At 45.9% G+C, this 20909-nt stretch overlaps 2 protein-coding genes across 2 annotated transcripts in view; one reads left to right on the top strand and one right to left on the bottom strand.

The window, feature by feature from the left end:
- STK4 (serine/threonine kinase 4) overlaps nucleotides 1-13404 on the top strand; it is a 45756-nt gene extending 32352 nt beyond the window's left edge. The window contains exon 11 of the mRNA XM_019472834.1: nucleotides 10138-13404. Within this exon, the coding sequence (XP_019328379.1) occupies nucleotides 10138-10296 (159 nt within the window). The 3' untranslated portion in view covers nucleotides 10297-13404. The remainder of the gene's footprint in view (nucleotides 1-10137) is intronic.
- KCNS1 (potassium voltage-gated channel modifier subfamily S member 1) overlaps nucleotides 11285-20909 on the bottom strand; it is a 17610-nt gene continuing 7985 nt past the window's right edge. Inside the window, 1 exon segment of the mRNA XM_009282217.2 lies at nucleotides 11285-11292. Within this exon segment, the coding sequence (XP_009280492.2) occupies nucleotides 11285-11292 (8 nt within the window).

Raw genomic sequence — 20909 nt, 5'->3', positions numbered from 1 at the left:
GATTTTTGCAGCTATTTTTTTTTCCGATATTTTTTTCTTTCCCTTTAGTGAGGGGGGGGGGGGGCAGAGCAGCGTTGGACCGGGGTTTTGCGACGAGCCTCACATTTGGGTACACGAGGTAGGGAAGTGGTATGGTCTTCCTGGAAACAAACCCCTTGCAGCCAGCTCTCCTGGAGTCGGAAATAAATTGGGAGACTAAGACTCAAATTGAAAACATTTGTTGAATAAAGGTTAATACTCTTCAGTGTTAAGATAGGCCAAAGTTGTTTAAAACTCTAATGGCTGCTTACCATGGATGATATAGTCTTAAGCCTTTGAAACTGCAACTGTGTGTCTTAAGCCTTCATTGTGCATTGCAGATTTAAGTGTGTGAAGTCTTCAGGTAAGTTAATGATGCAAATATGCCAGTAGCAAACTTCTCGCTCCAGATTATTAATGAAGACTGTATTCACATACTGCTTTAGTGTTAACTACTTGGTTACCACTTCAGTTACATTTGTGTTTCATGGTAATAGTGCACTGAGCAATACTGTATGAAGGAATCACTCTTACTTCAGGGATCCTTACTTCTACTTCTTCAGGAGTTCTGCTTTATTCAGGATAAGTGATCCTGAATAAATAAATCAATTGTTAATCCTTAAGTGAGTAGAGCCTTAGGAGCAAGGGAGAGAGGAGGAAAGGGTATGTCAGATTGGAAGGAAGCTCCGTTACAGACCCACGTACCCTTCCTAGCAGAACTTGGTTAAACCTCTCAGGTTTGTAGAAAATTTTATTTGGTTTAAAGGAATCAGCGTTTTCTGGCAGATTGCTTTTCTTAAAAAAAACCAAACAAATAAAAACCGCATTGGTCAGCAGTGTACTTTACAGTTAATTTCTGCAGCTAGCCAGATCTTCAAAGCCCAATGACATGATTTATTTTAGCATGTCCAGTGGTATTTTGGTACTCTTACTTAAGAAAATTAAAGCATAATCCCTTAGAGAAGGGAAAAAACCCCCTCTGCTGAGTTTTTAGTTTTTCCTTAATCAAATCTCTGGCAAGCAAGTGTGTTTTATAAGCAAATGATGCTCCTTTTTTGCGCCTTCTTTTTTTTTTTTTTCTCTCTTGTCCAGACAGGCTGACCTTTTAGCTTGGTTTCTAATTCAGTTACTGAAAAAAAAAACAGTGAGATAACTTGTCTTTGTGGTTACAGGATTAGTCAGCCACTTTCTAAGTCCCTAAGGGATTTTAAGGTTTGGACTTCTTGAAGTTCAGTGCTGCAGAATAACACTGACAGAATTTGTCATTTTCTTTGTTTAGATTAAGCGTGTATGGTACTTGGGATGATTTTGGAAGTGAATAAGGTTATTCATACTCATAATTAAATTTCCTTTTTTAGCCTTAGTATCAATCTTGGAGCTCAGAAGATTAAAATGCATTGGTCTTTTTAAAAAACTTTTTTTTTTATGACCACTCATATCAATGAGTAGAGCTTTGGATGGGTTTTCTTCCTTAATATAATTTCTGTACATCGCTGAGGGTAATAACAGTATGCAGAGGTTATACAGTTGTGCTGGTTGTAACACCAAAACTTTCTTGAGCCTTTTAGGGATTACAGTAAGGATTGATAAAGTGCAATTCTTGGCTAAGAGCAACTCAGGGATGCCAGAGTTATTGATGCAGGCTACGGCGTTCCCGCAGTTCTGCAATCTTCTCTGCTCTGTGGGTAACCTCTCTGCATAATTGCTGCGGAGTTATGTCTGGGTAGCCAGAGTAGCCAGGGAGATCTGTGTGTTTGCTATAATCCTCTGAAATGGGTTTCTGTATTGGGAATTTTCTGACTTCTTGCCAACAGCAAAGCTGCCCCCTGGCTCTTACAGGCTTTTGAGAAATGGGGGAAAACTTCCAAAATGTGGGGAGGGTGACAAAGTAAAGAAAAGATGCCTCTTAGCTGGTGAAGTTGTGTATCTAAAGCACATTTGTATGTCTCTTCCATAGCGGTCACAGGAATTACCTACTGAAAATATGCTTGAGGAAGGTCCTTGCTGAACCAGCAGCATCAAACACTATGGGTGTAAATATAGCCTGAAATAAGAGATAGCTGAGTAATGAAACTATGGCAATTCTTGCTAGAGAAGAGCAGTGGCCTCGGCAGCCACTGGTGAGTGAGACTCCATCAGTGAAGTGGTACTGATGCCGTGAGCAGCAGTGCCTCGAATGGACAGGCAGCTTCCCAAGAAGCCTGTCAGGCCGTGATCGCGTAGCAGCTTGAGAGAAGCCTTGCTAAGCTGCTAGCAAGGTGCTAAGCTGAAAAGAGAGGTCTTGGCAGTAGTCCCTCCTGCACATGCAGGACAGAGGGAAGCTTCCAGTTTAGACATGACCTTCGCAACATAGTCTGTCAGGGAGCAGGGCAGGAAGGAGAATGGCACACATTGCCTTCCAGTAATTCTGTAGGAATAGTACAGATACAATGGCCTGGTATCATGCACCTTTATTTTAATCAAATAAGCAGAGCTACATAGAAAATAACTAGGATACTTACTGGCTTTGGAGCAGTAAGATGTTTCACTTTCAGTAGCCATAAAACTCCACATTTGTGAAAGTAAGGTAGAGCTAGCCCAAACATGTCGTCTGAGAAGGCCTGGGTCTCCTCTGATATAACTCTCTATTAAAATACTTTTTTCCAGTTCGGCTGGGGATCAAATGCCGAGTGTGTGTTAGTGTCTGTCTTTCCTCCACAAAAAGCGATGACGTGATTGCACTCATTTAACTGTTTCAGCTGCTTGACTTGCACTGACTTAAGTTGACTTGGGCTGTAGAGCATATGATGATCTAGTTGAAAGTTGAGTGTTACTGCTTTGTGGCAAGTCATCTGCCGTCCAGATGATGTGGCCTGAAACAACTGTCTCCAGATGTGCAGCGCTCACAGATCCTGTTCACTTTCTTTGGGCAGTTCTAGCCGCAGTGCTGTTTTGACTTGTGCTGGATGCTGCAGCCCATGATGTGTTTTGCTAGCACATTGCCTAAATAATTAAGATGCATTAAAAGCAGAAGCTTGTGCTGCTGAGACTTATTTTTCAAATCCTTTGAAAGATTAATATCTGTATTTTTAATCTTGCATGAAATCCCACAGTGAGTGCATTTCATCCATTGCTTTCATAACAGTGAGAAACTTCACTGACATGCTAATGCTAAAAGGGGGGAAAATCAAGATAATTAATGTTTGTGTAGGCACTGGGGTTTGTTCTGATTTCCCGTAACCCCTCTGTAGCATGGCTGCTTGACAGATTTGTGAAGTTGTAGGGACCTGACAATCATGATGAAAAGCGGGCGGTAAGTACCTGTACATTCTTAGACTCTTGTGTCCCTTGCATTGGACAACTTACAGTGAATAAGTAGTTAATGCCTGCTCATACATTATATCGAGGCCTCCTTATGCTAGGAACATAAATGAGAACAAGGCACTTAATTTTTAGATCAGTGATTGAAAGTATGCCAAATGGTATTGAGCCAGCATTTCAGGAAAAATGCTAAAGAAAAAAAATGGCATGCTATTACAACACCAATTTATATCACCAATTTCAAGACCTAAAGTCTGGAGCACTGCTTAGCATGGGAAATCATCCTCTTCATTTAATTTTGGCCAGAGAAATTGAATGCTTTTTTTGCTGACTTAAAAAAAGTGCATAGTACTATTCAGTAATCTGTTCCCTCAGAGTATATTTGATACGAGCATTTAATTGATACCGTGTTTAACCAGTCTTTCAAATTACGGAAGGCTAATTCCAGAATAATCTCAGTTCTTACACTTGTCGGAGCTTGCATTCATGAATTCTTGAGATTTGACACCTCTCCCTAGCTCGTGGACTTCTATAGCACCCAGGCACTCTCGCGTGCTGCAGGCTGAATTACACTCCGAGGTGGTTGCTACAAATAGTCGCAGCAAGTGGCATCCAATGGGTGATTGCCTCCCAAAAATAAAACCCTGCTTGAGGAGGTGATAGAAGAAAAGTTCAGAAGTTGAGGTGGATATGCATCAAACTGATCCGCAGGATCCTGGAGGGGAAGTACAAGTGTGCCCTTGGTTTTATCGGAAGGGAAGCATCTTGATAGCATTGCTGATAGCCAAGGTCAAGTGAAGCAAGAGTTTAATTAGTCTCTTCTGTGAAGAGCCTCCCTTCCCAAAGGACATTTGAACACTTAATAGGCTATTTGTAGGAATTATTTTCTACTTATCTCTGGTATGTAGCCACTTCTGGTGTCGAGGGTGATAATCATAGCCTCCTGTGAGGGGCTCCGATGTGCTTCCATACAATTGTAGTCCTAGTTGGTTGTTTTGGTCTTGTTTTGTTTTTCCAAAGTAGCCTGTTGCTACTGTATTACAGTGGTAATATTTTTCATTCTCTCTAGCAACAAATTCCTATTTGGCATTTAATGTTTAGCGTAGCTTGGATAACTTGGTTTGGATAAAAACCCTTCTCAAGCCATGTTTAGATTTTGTCTGTCTAAATACACAAAAGTAAATGAAGAGTTGTGCTCCCTACTAATATGATTCAAGATGTCTTGAGTTTCTTTGGGGGGCTTTGATCACTGGGCATGCAGTCAAGAACTGTTAGATTGCAGTGTAAAACCAGGCAGAAAAGGAAGATATAACAATAAAAGCTATGCTAAATAGACAATTAATTTGTTTTTTCTTTAGTTCCCATCTAGCTCATATCTTTTCCACTAAGAATTTATTTCCCTGTGTAGCGTGGGAAGCTGCAATTTTATTACTTCTGTATTCTAGTCTTCGAACTCCCACTGCCCCTCATGAAGTGATAATTGCTAAAGCCAGTTTTTCTAAAGGCTATTTAAAACTTAAAAGTTTGATATCAAGTTATGTTGAGCAGTAAATGCCACCTGGAATATTTGGGTGAAAGGCAGACCCATTGCTGCAGCTGGGTGTTTCCTTTCTAAAAAGCCACAGGCTATGGGTGGTAAAGGTGGGAGGATATTCAGAAAATACTCTGTGTGAGCATGTGGAAGGCAAGTGTTAAAACTCGCAGAAATTATGGTAGAGGGGTATGACTAGAGGGCTAAGGAAGGAGAGAACAACTTCCTAATTGTATTTGTAGGATTTGCTGTAGTATCAAGACTTGAAAATATCCTCCTTCTGCAAAACTGTTCAAATACTTTCGCCGTGAGGGAAATTACCCCATCTCACCAATGTCATATATACTCTGATTTTGTTCCAGGAGTCAGGGTCCATCTGCACGTTTGAAAGATGATGGTAGTACAACCCCATCCCCTCCCTGGAGATGGAGGGTTCATGTCTGGCAGAAGCTTCAGGACTTTTAAGACAGTATTTAAAAATAAAGCCCAGATAGCATGACACGTTGCAAAGATGCAAAGAAAAGGCTTTGTGCTAAATCTGGGGATCAGATTCAGTGTCAGCAAGTAAAAAGAAAGTTGCAGGAGGAACGTGTTTTTCACTTGCCCCAAGATAATATTTTTTGATTCCTGTGCAGCTGGTGAGTTAGTGCTCGGCCGAAACTCTTTGTTGGGGGAGAAATGCGTGAAAGCTGCTGGGAAACAGCTCGTTTCTATTTGGTGCTCATAATTCATGCAGCAAGAGGATTTTGCTGGCAGTGGTTTTGGTAGAGGAGCAGATAAGAATGATAGCTGAACTGACTTGGGGATTGCTGGAGGACATCGTATTTTTGTCAGTAGTGCAGACTGGCCCGAGTCAGTGGTGACCTTGTGCTGCTGAAGGGCTGTTGAGGGACCGGAGGAGTATGCTAGGTCCCAAACTGGTCAAACTACAGACCCTGCTGTAGGAAAACTAGGCATGGGTACTCTTCAGTGTAAGGACTGTGGACACCAAGAGAACTGTGATAAATCATTTGCATCGGCTTCTAATGCAAAAAGTTTTTACTGTTTGGGTTTTTTGTTTGGTTTTCTTGAGAACAGGGAAGGGGCTGAGCTAACTCTCTAGGCTTTGTGTTTTACAGTAGATCTTGTGTGAAATAGAAATCTGGCGTGGTCTGTTTAAAAATTCTGTGGCAGGTTTTTAGACTGCCTCTTGCTCGGGACAGAACTGCATAGGTATACATTTCAGACCGTGGTGCCCTTGAATATTGAACCTGTGGCTGTGTCTAACGTGTCTGCAGAGAGCCTTTATTTATTCTCCTTTTGCTGCTTAGATTCATTTACATTCAGTAGGATATCATGTTGCAGTGACGCTCCACCTGACTGGAACAAATGCAAGTGGTATATTTTTTTTTTCCCCTATTTTTAAAATGCTGATTTGAAAGGACGGCAACTCAGAAGCAGTTTGCTGATGTGAACATTGTTCAGCGGAGTAGTTATCCACAAGTCTGTCCGAAATGCTGACAAAGGGATGTCATGAATAGCTTACAAATCTTCTCCTTGAGGAATAAATTGGATATCAAATTATCTGTTCCTGATTTGTCCATCATTACTGCATATGCATGGAAAGGCCGTAGGTTATGTCCTTCTGAAGGACGTAATTATATATGTCCTTCTGAATTACATAGTAGAAATCATCAGTACAGTAAAACAAGATGTTGCTGTCAGTGGTGTCTGCAGCCTGAGGAACAACGAACGGCATGCGCGGCTGTGGGCAAGAGGCTTTCAGGTGAAGACTTGCACCTCTGACGTTTGTCTTCAGTTGGGCATTTTTACAGAGTTAAGATCGTTCTCAAAACCTTGAGTAAAAATACAACTGTTAATCAAACGGTTAAAAATTAGCTTTCTGCACATACAACCTTGCTTGAACAGTTTTGCTGCGCTGCCGCCTCTCCTTGTTGATAGATGTGTTTGACCAACCTTAGAACAAGTATTTTTTATTAGTCTTTACATATGAAATGAGATTCCTTCCTTTGAAAGTTTGTCTTAGCAATTTGATCACTGTGGACAAAAATAGATAGCTTTTACAAAGACACTTGGACTTCTTATAACAGAAGAATTGCTGAGGAGAAGTGAGGAGAGGGATGGGACTGAGCCCGTGGCTAAAACCAGCTCTAATTGCAGCTGTTCAGTGCTGAGACTACCCTGAATAACCGTCTGTCATGAGATGCTCTGTCCTTGTCCTTCTTTTCTCATCTTGCTTCTGGCGTTTCTCTAAGAGAATAATGTCAGTATCCCAGGACTCTGCCACTGCAGAGACGGATATGCTAGAGTTTAAAAACTTGATTTCTGGGGGAAAGTCTGTCTGTGGCATTGGCTTACAGTGAAATGCCAGCAGCAAGTGAAATGGAGGCCATGACGTTTTAAGCAGTTCTCTCTCTTTTTTTTTTTTCCTTTTTTCTTTTAAAGATGCATGTGCAAGTAGAAGGACAAGCTGAGTAATAGCCCAGCCCAGGTCCCAGGGCTCGTGTTATCGTGGGCCTGAAGCACAGTGGGAGCAGAGGGCTAGGCGTCCTCTGCAACTGCGTGGGCGCTTGGCGCTCATTCATTAGTAATTGGACTCCTGTCAGTCTCTCGTCGGCTCATCTGTGGTGAACAGTCACGTTCTGGACCTTTTACTAGTGTTGCCCTTTGGCTTCTCTGCCTCTTTTAGGAATGGCATTCGCCGTCACGCTGACGTTGTTCCAGATAAAAACTCTGTAATTAGTTCATCCTCATCAACACGCAGCATTACGCACAGGATGTGTTTCTGTGTTCTTAGATTCTTGCACTGCGTCAACTTGCCTCTCTTCCTTCTCCCACCATCCCCGTTCTGTTTAACCCGTGATCAGTCTCCTTAAGTAGCTACTTTGTTCTGCATCACGCATCTGCGCAGGTAACCCGCTTCCCGATTTGTTCATATTAATATATATCTGTAGGCTTTTGCCCACTCCAGACTTTGCTGTACTCTAAGCATCTTCCATACTGCTAGCCATCTGTCCTGACAAACACACAGTCCCAGGAATTGTCAAAGCCATGGCGTCCCTTGGCAAGGAGTCGCTTACAATTAGCAGAAAGGCTTTGTGTGTCGGTATCCACGGAGGATGTCCCATGATGCTAGATTATGTTCAAGAACAGTCATAGGGCAGTTTTTTCTTCTTACTGCCATGTTCTCGGGGTCTGGAGAGACCATCGCTGTAAATCTGCTCTGCCCTCTGGTCCGCCGACTCTGGCGATTTGTCTCTGGCTGTAAGCAGCACCCAGCACTTCGGGAGGATGACGGAGAATGCTCAGAAGGTGTCCATGGAAGATTGCAGCCTCGGGACGATTTCTGACACCTAATAGTTGGCTTAAGCCATGATCAAGGTGGTTTAGATCTGTTCCAAAACTCTCTTTTAGTATTCTAGCGCTGGGTACTCTGAGAGAGCTGACAGCCATTTGATCCGATACAGCTGCTTGGTGTATGTGTTCAGTGCTTGAATTAATATTTTCTTCTTTTTTGCATTTTTATTTGACCGTTCAATTCCCTGGACTGTGAGGCAGGGGAATGTTGAATAATTACCTGCTCCATAATAAATTAGTGTGAAAAGGCAACCGGTGCCATGCATCAACTTAAACTGCTGTCGGGTAAAGTTGCATTAATGTGTATAAATAATGTATATCTTTGTGGAGGAAGTGCTTTGTCTTTCTAATGAACAAATGGCTGATTGGAGAGGCCGAAAGACTGTATACCCTTGCTAAAAAGGTTTTGTTTTGCTTGTGCCTAGATTATTGAAGTGGATTTGTGAATCCTGTAACTGCAACTAGGAAATATCTTATTTAACGGAATGTGCTAAAGAATTTCAAAAGACCTTGTGAGATATCAGCTAACAGATGACTTTGTGGTTTGGGGACTGGTATCTCTTCCACCTCAGGAAGGATCAGGATTTCCATATGTCCTGGTTTTTGTATTTATATACGTTTTAAGGACTGATGCAAACTATACAACTGCCATTCAACAGCCAGTAATTCAGTCGTTGCTTTATAATAGGCAGCAAGCGTTTCACTCTGTGTTTTGGTTCAGAAATGGCTTGAAGAATAACCATGATAGCTGACTAATTAACAGCTAAACAGGACAGCAGTGTCACTGGCATTTAACTGAAGTAAAGATAAGTCACTCAATTACGACATTTGTTGAAAATCTAAAAATTGACACTTCTTTGTTCATAGAAAAAAACCCAAAATTGTTTTGCATGTTCTTAGTTTCACAGCAGCTGGTCACTGAAAGCAGGTGGTGCAAATAGTCATTCCCATCCTGCTGCAGTGGCTGTAAAACAGCGTCTCCCGTGTGTTTCTGGGGGTCACTTTGGTCTTGGATGGGAAAAGGACTGGTGCTTAGGTGAACATTTGAAGCACTTAGAGTGTCCATATTTTTTACCATAATCCTAAAATCCTATCTGTTCCACAGGTTATAATATTATAATATTATGTAAAGCGTGTAGCTATGGACAATCTTAACTGTCCCAGGCCACACTTGGCATCTCTAATCACAGAATAAAACTTTTCTGTGCCAGTTCTCAGCAAATTGGCACGCACAAGAGAACCAATTAAACAAAGGGCAGGCAGATAGGGAGTTCAGGGAGGGGAAGCTTGTCCAGACTAGCCTGACACCTTCATGTGTACAGTGAAATACAAATTGTACTTGCATATTATATCAGTATGAGGCTGACCCAAAGTGACCTGTTGTGTGTGTTCAGGTATTTCTAACTTAGAGGAGTTTGAATTCCTCACCATGATTGAAGTTCAGCCTGATTGTACATAAATGCTTTTTTTTTTCCAAATGCAACTTTTGTCAATGTTTTTTTTCTTCTTCCTATTCCCTTCTGTCTCCCTTTGTCACTTAGCAGAAGGAAGTTTATTTGCAAGGAAAGGGGAGGGGGAGAGAACTTCACTTCTATTCCATCTCAGTACAGTATTTCTGTTCTAAGCCTGCAAAATGAAGCATTAGAAAAACAACTCAGTGGGGGAAACATTTCACTCATCGTTTTATACACTCACGCTGTCACTAGACAGAGCATGTAATATATCTGTAAAATGAGCAAAGGCAGGCCAGTATCCTGAGGCTTACGCCAGTCTCATTGAGAGAGGAGCCCAGCAGCCTGGAGCAGAACTCTTCCACCTTCTCCTACTGGAAGACTCGTTGTGACCATCAGATGGGCAGCAAAATCCCTGTAGATGTGTGGATGGTGGCTATACTGATGCCGATGTCTGTTCTTCTTTCGTCTCCCTGCTAGCTAAAGACTTGGAGTGTCGATGAACTTCAGAGGAGGCTCTCAGCCCTGGACCCCATGATGGAGCAGGAGATTGAAGAAATCCGCCAGAAGTACCAGTCAAAGCGGCAGCCGATCCTCGATGCCATCGAAGCCAAGAAGCGGCGGCAGCAGAACTTCTGAGCCACTGGTAGAATATTCTTCCATCCTCAAACAATCAGCTCCTTGCTCTTATGACTACTAAACAGATTGATTTCTATTGAAATATGCTAGCAAAATAGAGGGCAATACTTCTGCTCATTTATTTTTCCATAGCACCTTTGTGAACTCAGGAATGCCATTAAGTGGAAAATCCTGATGGTATGTTTTAATGTTAGACGTATATTTAAAACATTATTCCGAAGGACTTTTGTTACTGTTTTTAGGGGGATTGTTTTTAAATCAGAGGAACAGATAGAAATAGGCTAATGAAAGTTGGCTCGCTCTCTTTTCAACTGAATTTTCAGTAGTACATTTTGTTTTAAGTTAATATGGATTGTGGTATTTAACGGCTGCATCTTTTGTGTTTTTTGTTTTTGTTTTTCTTTGTGAATGCACAGACTCAATTTCAAGCTGTTAACTGTATCTTTCTACTGTTAAGGTACTGATAAGTTTTAGGTCACTGAAGAGAGCAGGTGAGAGCATGTACAAACTGTTCCAGCCTTTTGAAAGAAACTTAAATCTCATTTTTTAAAAAGCCTGTAATAAGCCCCATGCCTTACACTGTGTGCTTTAAGCAAGTGTGGTTTCTTCAAGACCTCAGTTTTGTCCTCTTTTTGTGTACTTTATGAGTTAATATGAGTAGATAAAGCATGTTGTGCCTCCATCAGAAATTACATTCTGCAATTGAAAATCCACACCGACTTAAAACCAAAAGCCAACCGGTGACCTGATTCCCCTTCATCCGTCTGCTTGGAAATGTCCTTCAGGGAGACCCTGCTGACAGTGGAGTGCAGGAAAAGGAAAGAGTATTCGAATGGGTGGAAGTTGTGTGAACCTCTCTCAGGAATTAGGTACTTCTGCTGTGTCTGAGAGGACTTAAAAAATCTCCACAGTTTGTGAAATATTTTATAGGCTTCATTTCAAAGTTACATTTTTAGATGCTTGAATAAAAAATTAATTTCACAATCCTTCACATTTCTGCAAGGTTTAGCGCATCAGAAGAGTTGAACTGAAAGTAAAGACTTTGAATTAACAAAGACGTGCATTTATGGTGGTGGAGCAAAGGCGAAGTTGATCTGGATGAGAAGACAATTACTGATGTCCTACTGGAAGAGATTCGGTCTCTCCTCTTCCAGTTCCTCTGGATGCTCTTGTGTTCTTTCTTTAAATTTCCCTGCCATTCCTGCCCAGTATAGCTCAATCAACGAAAATGCCCCAGCGTGTACAATCGCTGTGAGGATGGTGCAATTAACTCACACCAGTAGAGTGGAGAGCAAAACAGAAGCAGCAAAGGGGTCAGCCTAGTTGCAGGGCAGAGACCGAGTGATGCCTCTGCCCCACGGGCTGTAACAGCAGAGGTACATAGTTTTAGATGTATCTAGCATATGATGAAATATTTTGACAGAGCAAGTATTTCTACCGATTTATTTTTATTTTGCTCTGATAGAGGGAACAGTTTCCATGTCATTCTTCTGAAATAGGCCTTGGTACATCACCCAGATAATTAAACTAAATAGCAGTGTCTCCTGAATCAAATGCTGCTAGAGAGGTGAAGAGTTCATTTCACACCTCCGTAGGCTCTTTTTTCCCCCTCAGAGCAGACTCTTGGCTACTCTTAACAGGTATAACTCCATTGCTGTGAAAGGAACCAAGCCATTTTTACCCCCTCTGCAGATCTGGTTGCATCGGTTTGTCTCAGTTTGATGCGCAGTGCAAACACAGCTGTTCCAGAGATCAGCAAACCAGCTGTCCCTAAGGGAAAAGGGAGGCAGTAAGCAGTGTATCTAGGGTGCTGAAGTAAGAGTACCTCCTGGGATAACCGGCTATTTGGTAGCCTCAAGTATTGGGAAGGTTTTCAATTAGGAAAACCAAGTAATGAAAAGCTTTGTTAACGGACTAAAATCCCTTAGTCCAGACTCTCTAATGAGGTCTAGTGAAGTGCTGTGTGAACATCAGGGCTCATACAGTGCTCGTCTGAAATCTGTGCAATGCGTCTTGCCCTAAACATGTGTTTCTTACGAGCAATATTCGTGAGCGTCCTTTGCATCAAAGAAACTCCCACAACTTAGGAGGGAGTTCTCTGGTCAAGTGCTGGATCTTGTATTAGTCACTCGGATGGATCTGGATGGATCTGGCCCACTGCCTCTGGTGCGATAGACATACGGATATGTGACGTGGTAAACGGTGCACTGCTTGCATGTGGCGTGGATCAAGCAGATTCTGCTGGGAGTAGTTTTACCTCTGCACTGTGTAGGTAACTTTCTAGTGATCGGAGGGCATTAGAAAACCCAAGTTTTAGGTGAAACACCACAGGGTGGTGTCTATTTATGGAATATGCAACCTGTGACTGCTGTAACTGAATGTAAGCACTCTTGAAATACTCTGCTTTGCTGATGTGATTGTCTTAAAATACAGCAAATGAACCAAAATAAGTAAAACTGGTCCAATGGCTTAACTGTCTTTGAACCTTTCTTAAATGCTCGCAGTGGCTGAGGCATGATGATGTTTCTTGCACTTGGAGCTCTAATGCAGAGGAATTATTTTCTCCTTCACTGATTTTCAATCTGTTAGAGAAAATAATTCCCTTTTTGGCCCCTTTTGTGGAGTGTCTGGGAACATAGTACCTGCTCACTTCTCAGAGTCCTCCAGGCTAAGACTAAGGCTCATACCATAAGGGAAAGCTGTTCCGACAAAGTTTTTAAGCAAAAAGCTTGCTTAATTTTGAAGCTGCATTTGTGTGCTCCTCGGGTCCATCTGCATTGCTGGAAGTGTTCTGGACAAACCATTATCTTTGCTTCTAAAACCCAGAGATACTGATGATGTCAGTCATGTCAGACTTAAAAATGTGAAGTTTGTAGCTTTAACTTTTTTGTAACAAAGAAACTAGCAACACTGGCATAAAGTGCTGACTTGAAATGCTATTTTGTAAGATCTGGCTGTTTGTATATAATAGTGTTGGGTCATTAGTTTGTATATGTATGAAATAGTAACTTTTATTGCATTCATCTGAGTTTGATACCGGAGATCTTGTTTGATCTTTCTCAAATATCTTGCCTTATTTGTTCAAAGGGGCAAATAAACTGTCCTTACCTGAAAGCATCAGTGTTGTGACTCATATTTATGCGTTAAAGTACTCTGGTGTGTTATTGCTTATCAGGACAAGTTTTAACATGACGTGCCTCTAGTCAACCAACGTTATGCAAAATTCTGGAGGAGCATACAAGCTCTAACAAACACAAGCAGTAAACACGTCAAATACGTTTTTGAACAGGCAATTCTTTAGCCTTAAAGCGTTATTAATTCTGCACCTTAAGGAGAGATTTGCTTCAGTTCAGGGGCAGGTCCGTGTGCTGCCAGCTCTGCGGCAGTTCAGAGGGACGCGCGGTGGACGTTCAGGCTGCTTCCCCGCACACCGAGGAGCGTTGGCAGCCCTTCCTGGAGCTGCAGTCGCGCAGGAGGTTCGTTTGCCCCAAGGGGTGCTCCGGCAGATGGGGAGGGTGAGCTCTGCTGTCGATCCTTGCTATCTCTGTTCTGTTATTTCACACTGCAGCAACTTTCCTGAGCCTGCAGTCAGGTTTGGGACTAGGTATGTATCAATTTATCCACCTTCCTACACAACAGGTGAGGCTAGAGGCTCATTCTCCTAATTCTGGCTGACTTGCTGCACTTTCAGCTTTCTAGCTCGGAAAAAGATGAAGTTGACAGTGAGTGGGTGCTGTCTTCCAACGGAGAACTGTTGGCTTCTACGTAGTTTCCCTAAGCAGTTACTAAATCTGTCGTGAAGGGATGACTAACGAAAGCAGAGACAGAATTCATTCAGGAGTCAGCTTTGGTTAGCAATCCCGGAAGAAACAAAATAGATTTGAGCTTTTAAATGTTAGGAAAGAGCGTGGAAATCAAAGGGAGGGGGACTGCGGGCATTTCTAGTAACTGGGAAAGCCTGGAGCTCTTGCATATTCTCAGCAACGTTACCAGGGTATTGTGGAGCCCCAGCACGAAGGGAGGGCTGTGCTCCCAGTGCAGCAGCAGCACTGCAGCCGTACCGGGGGAGTGTTCACGTGCGCTCCCTTCATGCTGGGAGCAGTGCACCTGCTGCACAAACGTTAATTGCATATAACTAACACCAACACTGACAAGTAGCCACGAGCTGGGGCTGATGTTTAGCCAGGTTTTTCTCCCCCATGAGGGAAAAGTCAACTTTCCACGAAGCCCATAGCACCAGCAGTTTTTCTCCTCCTCCCATAATAATTCTCAGTACCAAGGTGCAGGTGTTGCTGTGCCAGTGTCCTTTATGCCCAGCTACTCTTTCCTACATCCTCATTTTGTCCCATTTCCTCCTGTCCACAGGCCAAAAGAGTCTGAGCATGTGCTTTAGAGAAATGCTTTGGGTGTTGGCTGACAGCCCTGACTTGAGAGTTGACAATTTTTCATTGCATTAATCACCCTGGCAAAACTTTAAAGAGTCAAACCAGGAAACACCCATCAGCTCTTTCCAGACTGAAAGTGACTTAATTGCCCTTTAATTTAAGAGTCCAGGAAGACAGCCAACTTGTTTAAAAACTTTAAAACAATTAAATTCCATCTACGAAGGACAGTCTGTTCTGCTCCCCTCTAGGTTGTCGCTGTTAAAATCAATACAGCGGCGGGAGCCCAGAGTCCCTGAATCCCATCCAGAGTGCTCACAGCAGCAGAATAGCCTCTTGCAGACCTGCCTCTGCACAATCAACGGGTGGCTGAGCTGTAGGGCAGCCCTTCCTCAGCCCCGAGAGGCGCACAAGCTCTGGACCATCACTCGTTGACCGTAGAGGGGATGATCTTGAAACGAAGGCACAGGGCAGCTTTCCCCCTCTGCTGCTCTCACCAGGTTCGATGTCTGGACGTGGACGTGCATCGCTGGTGCTGTGCTTCCCTGCACGCCTGACCTGTGTTTTTCATTTCCTGAAGTTGTGTGACCTGTCTAGGCGTATTTGGTTAACTTAATTCCACACCTTCAAGGCTATTCATTTAGCTATCTCAAACGGTTAGAACGAAAGCCTTGAGTTGATGTATTTCCTACAACTATGTTAATAGCTATGGTTCAGATAAAGGCTAAAGTGAACCCATGAGTATATGCAGACCTTGGCGCTTTCTTACTACGAGGAGAAAGGTTTTTTTACAAAATTATGCTGAAAAATTTGAATTACAGCACTGTTTGCCTTTACTGGTCTCTATACATAGTTCAGCGAATACAGGAATTACAAGTAACGCTGATTTAACACGTATGTACTCCAGCAGTTAGCTCTGATTTTTGACGCCCTGAACCAAGATCAGCAGGGCTGTAGGAGCCTACGAGCAGGATAGATCCCAGAAACGCTGCCAGCGAGGAGTCTTTCCTCCTACAGATCAAGCCCTGTAAAATCTCCCGGTTTTCCAATAACCAGCCAAGTGCACAGACCACACTCAGGGTCGTCACAGATCTGAAAGTTGGCAAAGAAGTTTTAAATAAAAGTAATGAAGTTTACTTTGTCTCTTTGAGCAGAGTTGTCTAATTCTCAGCTGCATGAAATAGCTTAATAAGGTCACTCCTTAATCACCATTCCCTGGAGGCAAGAGTCACTCTTTCATCAATCATTCTGTGAGTGTGGAGAGCAGATTTTGTAGAAATAACCTGATAAAGTGTTTAATTGATTTACCCACTGTACCCAATGAAAACAGTCACTGTCAGGAAAACTGATTAGGGATTAGCAAAAGAACATGAATTTCCTACTTGCCTTAGAAATAGTAAGTTACACCAGTCCTGGCAACCCATCGCTGCACAGAAGTGTCTTGCCAACGCGAACGTGGGCTGCGATCACCCACTCCTCTGGTGCTGGGCACCTTCCTGCACCCAGTTCTTCCCCGCTCTGCAGAACTCGAGCGCTGCTAGATCTGCCTGCACAGCAGTGGGAGGATTTTCCTAGTGCAGTTACTCATAGCCATACAAATCCTAATGTCTTCACAGAGAGCAGGAGGCTAAAAAAAGAAAACATCGTTTGTGGCTTTCCCAAACCCGAGCCTGGGGCTCTCACACACCAGCCCCCCTCCGAGGGCAGCCGTCGTTTGCAGCACGGCAGAGGGGCTCACAGGAGGGTCCTGCCTTGCTTTTAACCCCCAAGTTGGGGGAGCTTTTGCCTTGGAAAGATTAGCAGCATGTGGATTTTTTTTTTTAATGGAAAAACTCTCAAAGGAATAAAGATTAAACTCTATTTTTAATCCTCCCCTCCTATCACATCTAGTGGAGGAATGCACTTGACGCAGGGAGAGCAGCAGTAAGTCTTCCCCCCCCGAGCCAGTCCCCTGCAGACAAGCAGCCTAGAGACACCCCCCTCATTTCAGAGCATCAGAGGCCACTTACAGCATCAGGAACAAGCTCAGCCTTTTATGCTGCCTTCGGGGTAAAGGAGGATAAAGCCCAAGCAGCATCAGAGCACAAACTACACCCCCTGAAACACAGGAGAGCCAGCTCCCAAGAGCAACCACCCCCTTGAAGTAGCCAGACATGCTGGTGGGACACCTCTTCTCTGGAGAGAAAATTGGCACTGAGCTTGCTCAGCTTGGCTGGGGATGCTGCTCCTTGCGTGCTCAGCCTCTGCTTGGGGGCTTAAAACCCTCTGCAAGTGTAAAGGTATTTCCTTAGGCAGCCTGGTGCTGTGTCGTGCTATCTTTAGGGCTCTTCTAAACCTCCCAAGGGGCTACTGAACTTTTCTAAGTCTACAAGCAGTGTTGGCCAGAGGCAGCCTGTGATAACATAGCTTAATTAGTGATAGCTCTCATCTGCTGATGACTGCAGTCCATATCACGGGCAGTTTGCTGGCTGGGTGCTGGAAGCCGGTCTGAGCTTTGCCTTTGCAGCAAGGAAAGCAGTGGAGGCTGGATGTGATGAGGGCCACTAAAGCTGAGGGGGACATTCTCCATGCCAGGAGATGGGATTTAAACACAGCTGTGGTATTTGAGCAGCTGCTGGCCTGCACAAGCTAGCCTGAATTTGTCTGGGTGGGCTTCAGCCCTCCTGCCTTAATACTCGGAGCTAATGAAAGCAGCAGGGATGAAGGGGGGATGAACGCAGCTGCCGGTGTGATGGACCGGCTCCTCTCGGGTGTCCGGAGCCACAGTGTGGCCACAGTGCTGTATCCCTCCCAGCCCCTCCCCCCCGCCCTTGCTAACAGCCACAGCTGTGAGCAAAATGGCTGGGAAGCCAGTGCGGAACACGCACATACATCCTCCAGCCTTCTGCTGGCAAAGGTGTGCCTAAGGCATTGTTTAACCAAGTTAAGCAATTAATAGTTGCTACCTAAACTGTATTTTCTTTTAAAATGGAACCTTTTCTACTTTTAGTCCAAAAACATGGCCCACAATACCTAATACCTAAACTGTATTTTCTTGGAACCTTTTCTACTTTTAGTCCAAAACATGGCCCACAAGCCTGGGGTTAAAATTAGTTCCTTAAAACAGGAGTGGAATAAGGGAAGTATTTTCTTTTAAAATGGAACCTTTTCTACTTTTAGTCCAAAAACATGGCCCACAAGCCTGGGGTTAAAATTAGTTCCTTAAAACAGGAGTGGCTATTAGGGGAAATAACATCCAGCTGCTGCTCCTCAGCTCCCAGCGCTGGGTTTGCTTACGCCGGCAGCGCGGCTCTCGTGTCCCTTGGTGTTGCTGATCGCAGCCTGTGCATTTCTGCAGATTTCTGCTCCTCCCCGCCTGCTTCCCACATTTCATGGGCGTGTAAACAAATGGGATGGAGGAACGAACCATGCTTGGATGGGGCAAGCTCTTTGCTTTGGGAATCATCCTGCATTTTTAACGTTAATTGCGATCCTTTCCTCTGCCTCTGAAAGCTGCTCTGTGCTTCCCTCCCTCCCAGCCGCAATACCTGGCTCCCTGTGCGGCTCTTCCCAGAGCCTGCCGGCTCCGACCCATTCCCTCGCACCCCGAGGACACCCGGTTCATTGGGCCTCCTGGGCGATGGGTTATCCAAAATGCTCCAGCTAGGCTGACGCCAGCAGTCCGGGCACGAGGACTGGCTGTCACCCACCATCGGGGCAGGGATGACACGGGAGCTCTGCTGGGCTCGGAGCCGGTGCCTGGAGCTGGCTCACGGGGACCTGCAGTCGCTCTGGGAGCAGCCCAGCTGCTCCTGCTCCCCGGGGGCTGCTTGCACCGACCCACTGACCCGGCCCCAGCTCAGCCGATGCGCTGCACGAGCACAGGCACGCCCAGCTGCCGCGAAACAGAAAACCAGCCTCCAAAGCGGGTCGCTTAGGTCTTTAATAAAATATACAGTATGCATCCCATGCATAGATAGAAAATTAATTTACATGCTCTTTTAATTATTTGCATAATGCTTTTTAATTAATACATGTAATTTAGTCTTCACATTTTAATACATTTTGCTACTGGAATATTTATGGAGAGAAGGGGAAAATCCTTCCTTTATTCAAGTAACAGTGCAGTGGGAGCTGGTCAGAGCAGACGATGGAGCTCGCTGGTCCCAGGTCGCAGTAAGAATGAGCACAGAGCAGACCACAAACCGTCAATACTGGAAGACTCGATGACACCAGGAGCGTGAGCACCCTCCCATCCCACACCACTGTCCCCTGGGGACCCCTCCCTGCGTCCCACTGGGGTTCAGAAAGGCTGGACCCACACAGGTATTGGTTTGTCTTTTCTTCCCCGTGACCAGCAGATCGCTACAGGCAGAGCCAGCACCGGCAACTGCGGCTGTGCCCAAAGCCAGCCAGGACAACCAGTGGCAAACACCACGATCCAGGTGCCTGGGGCCATCCTGCAGCCATCAACATATTTTTGAGCTGATTAGGTGATTGCAGGGTGCACATTTCCCCTGCTCGGAACAGGCATTGCTGGGTATATTCCTCTGCACAAAGGAGCTGCACGATTTCCAAACAGAGAACTGGGAGTCAAGGAAAAACTCTGTAGGGAGTTAATGCTGTGCTGGGAGCAGCCCCAAACGTGCTCAGCTGGGTGGGGGATCCAGGCGGGAAGGGGGCCCGGCACTCCGGGTGGACCTCTCTGCCCGGCTGTGCGGTGCTCAGGGGCTGCGGTGGTGAGGAGCAGTGCAAGGTCCCCGCTGCCCTGGCTCTCCCGTGGACGTGGGGGGTGTTCCCTCCCTGCAGAGGGAAGGTGAGTGCATTGGCACCCGGGGAGCTCAGCTCCCTGCGGGGACAGAGGTGGTGCCTGGGGCAGTGTGACCCCCCTCCTTAACAGCGCTCCTGCCCCTGCCTGGCCCCAAGGCAGGGAGGGACGAGGCAGCAGAGTGAAGCCGGGCTGGGGCTTGTGGCGAGGGGGACCAGGGCATGTACTGAACCCGGCCGGCTTTGGTCATCTCCTCCACCCCATCACGGGCTGTTGCAGCCCCTGGGCTCCCTGGCAGCTCTTCCCGCAGTGGAAATCACAAACATACGGCAATGGCGGAGGCAGCTTCTCCATGCCCAGGAGCGTCCCCCCGTATCTGCTCCCTGACAGCCCTTTGCAGGGACTCTGCCTCCTCTCTGCCCCAGGGGCTGGGTGCCAGCGGCCGCAGAGACCAGCCACTTCTCTGAAACAAATGCCCCGCAGCATGGGAGCCCCATGGAGTGAAGGGCTTGGTGGGGAGAGCCCCACGGGGAGTGGCCCCTTGGTTCCCCCAGCTTGATCCCCTCCGGCTGCTCCTGCCTCGGAGGGCAGCAGCCCTTTTGCCTGGTCATCCCTGGCTGGTGTCCCCCCTGCCTGGGCAGTGCTCCCGGCTGTGCCGTGCTCCCAGCTGTACCACGCTCCCAGCACAGCACCCAGACCCAGATGCCTGGGGGTCCCGGCAGTGGCAGCGCAGGAGATCAGTTAAACCCCACCTGCAGTGGAAGGAAGGTGAGGTCCAGTCGGTCCCACTGCAGGGGCTGGAGACAGTGGGGCTCACCCTGAGCTGCACACCACATCTCCTCCCACAGAGACTCATTTCCAACCCCCTTCCCCCCATGGCCAGCAGGGCAGCTGAGCCTTTCGAGGCTGTTTCCAGCTAGGGGTAGGACGAGGTTGGGGCTGGAGTTGATGCCGACCTAGCACAGGACCTGCAAGGGCAGCCAGCCTGGTCAGGGGCTGCCTCACCCTCAAGCTTTTTAACCTCACCCTGGACAACACAAAACCTCAGGGCAGAGGAAAATCCCCCTTCACACAGCCGGGGCAGTGCCTGATCAGAGGTCACCTGTATTTCTTTTTTTTCTCCCTCCCTTTCTGGCAGGGGTATGTCCAAGGCTGCAGCCTCCCTTTGCAGCCATGGGGGAGCAGGGCTGTCACTGGTGAAGGCTGAGACACGGCCCAGGCGGACCTGGCCGCTGCGTCCCAGGGGCTGGAAGCAGCCAGCACCCACTGGGCATCTCCTCCAACCCCTCCTGTCCTTCGCAGGGCAGGGGTGATGCCAGGCGCGGTGTGAGATGGGGAGAGCCTGGCTCCTCCGCTGTGTCCCGGGGCAACAGCCGTGCCGTGCTCGTGGTGAGCAAGCAGGACCCGCGTGTGCCCCGGTGCCGTGGCATGGTGGGGTCAGGGTGTGGGGTGGGTGCCTCAGACCACGCCACGGCGGTCGGGGG

The sequence above is a fragment of the Aptenodytes forsteri genome, unplaced genomic scaffold (assembly GCF_000699145.1).
Source record: "Aptenodytes forsteri isolate BGI_AS27 unplaced genomic scaffold, ASM69914v1 Scaffold149, whole genome shotgun sequence".
In the NCBI taxonomy this organism is placed as follows: Eukaryota; Metazoa; Chordata; class Aves; order Sphenisciformes; family Spheniscidae; genus Aptenodytes; species Aptenodytes forsteri.
Note: the sequence above shows the minus strand (reverse complement) of the source record. Positions and strands in the feature narration are given on the sequence as shown.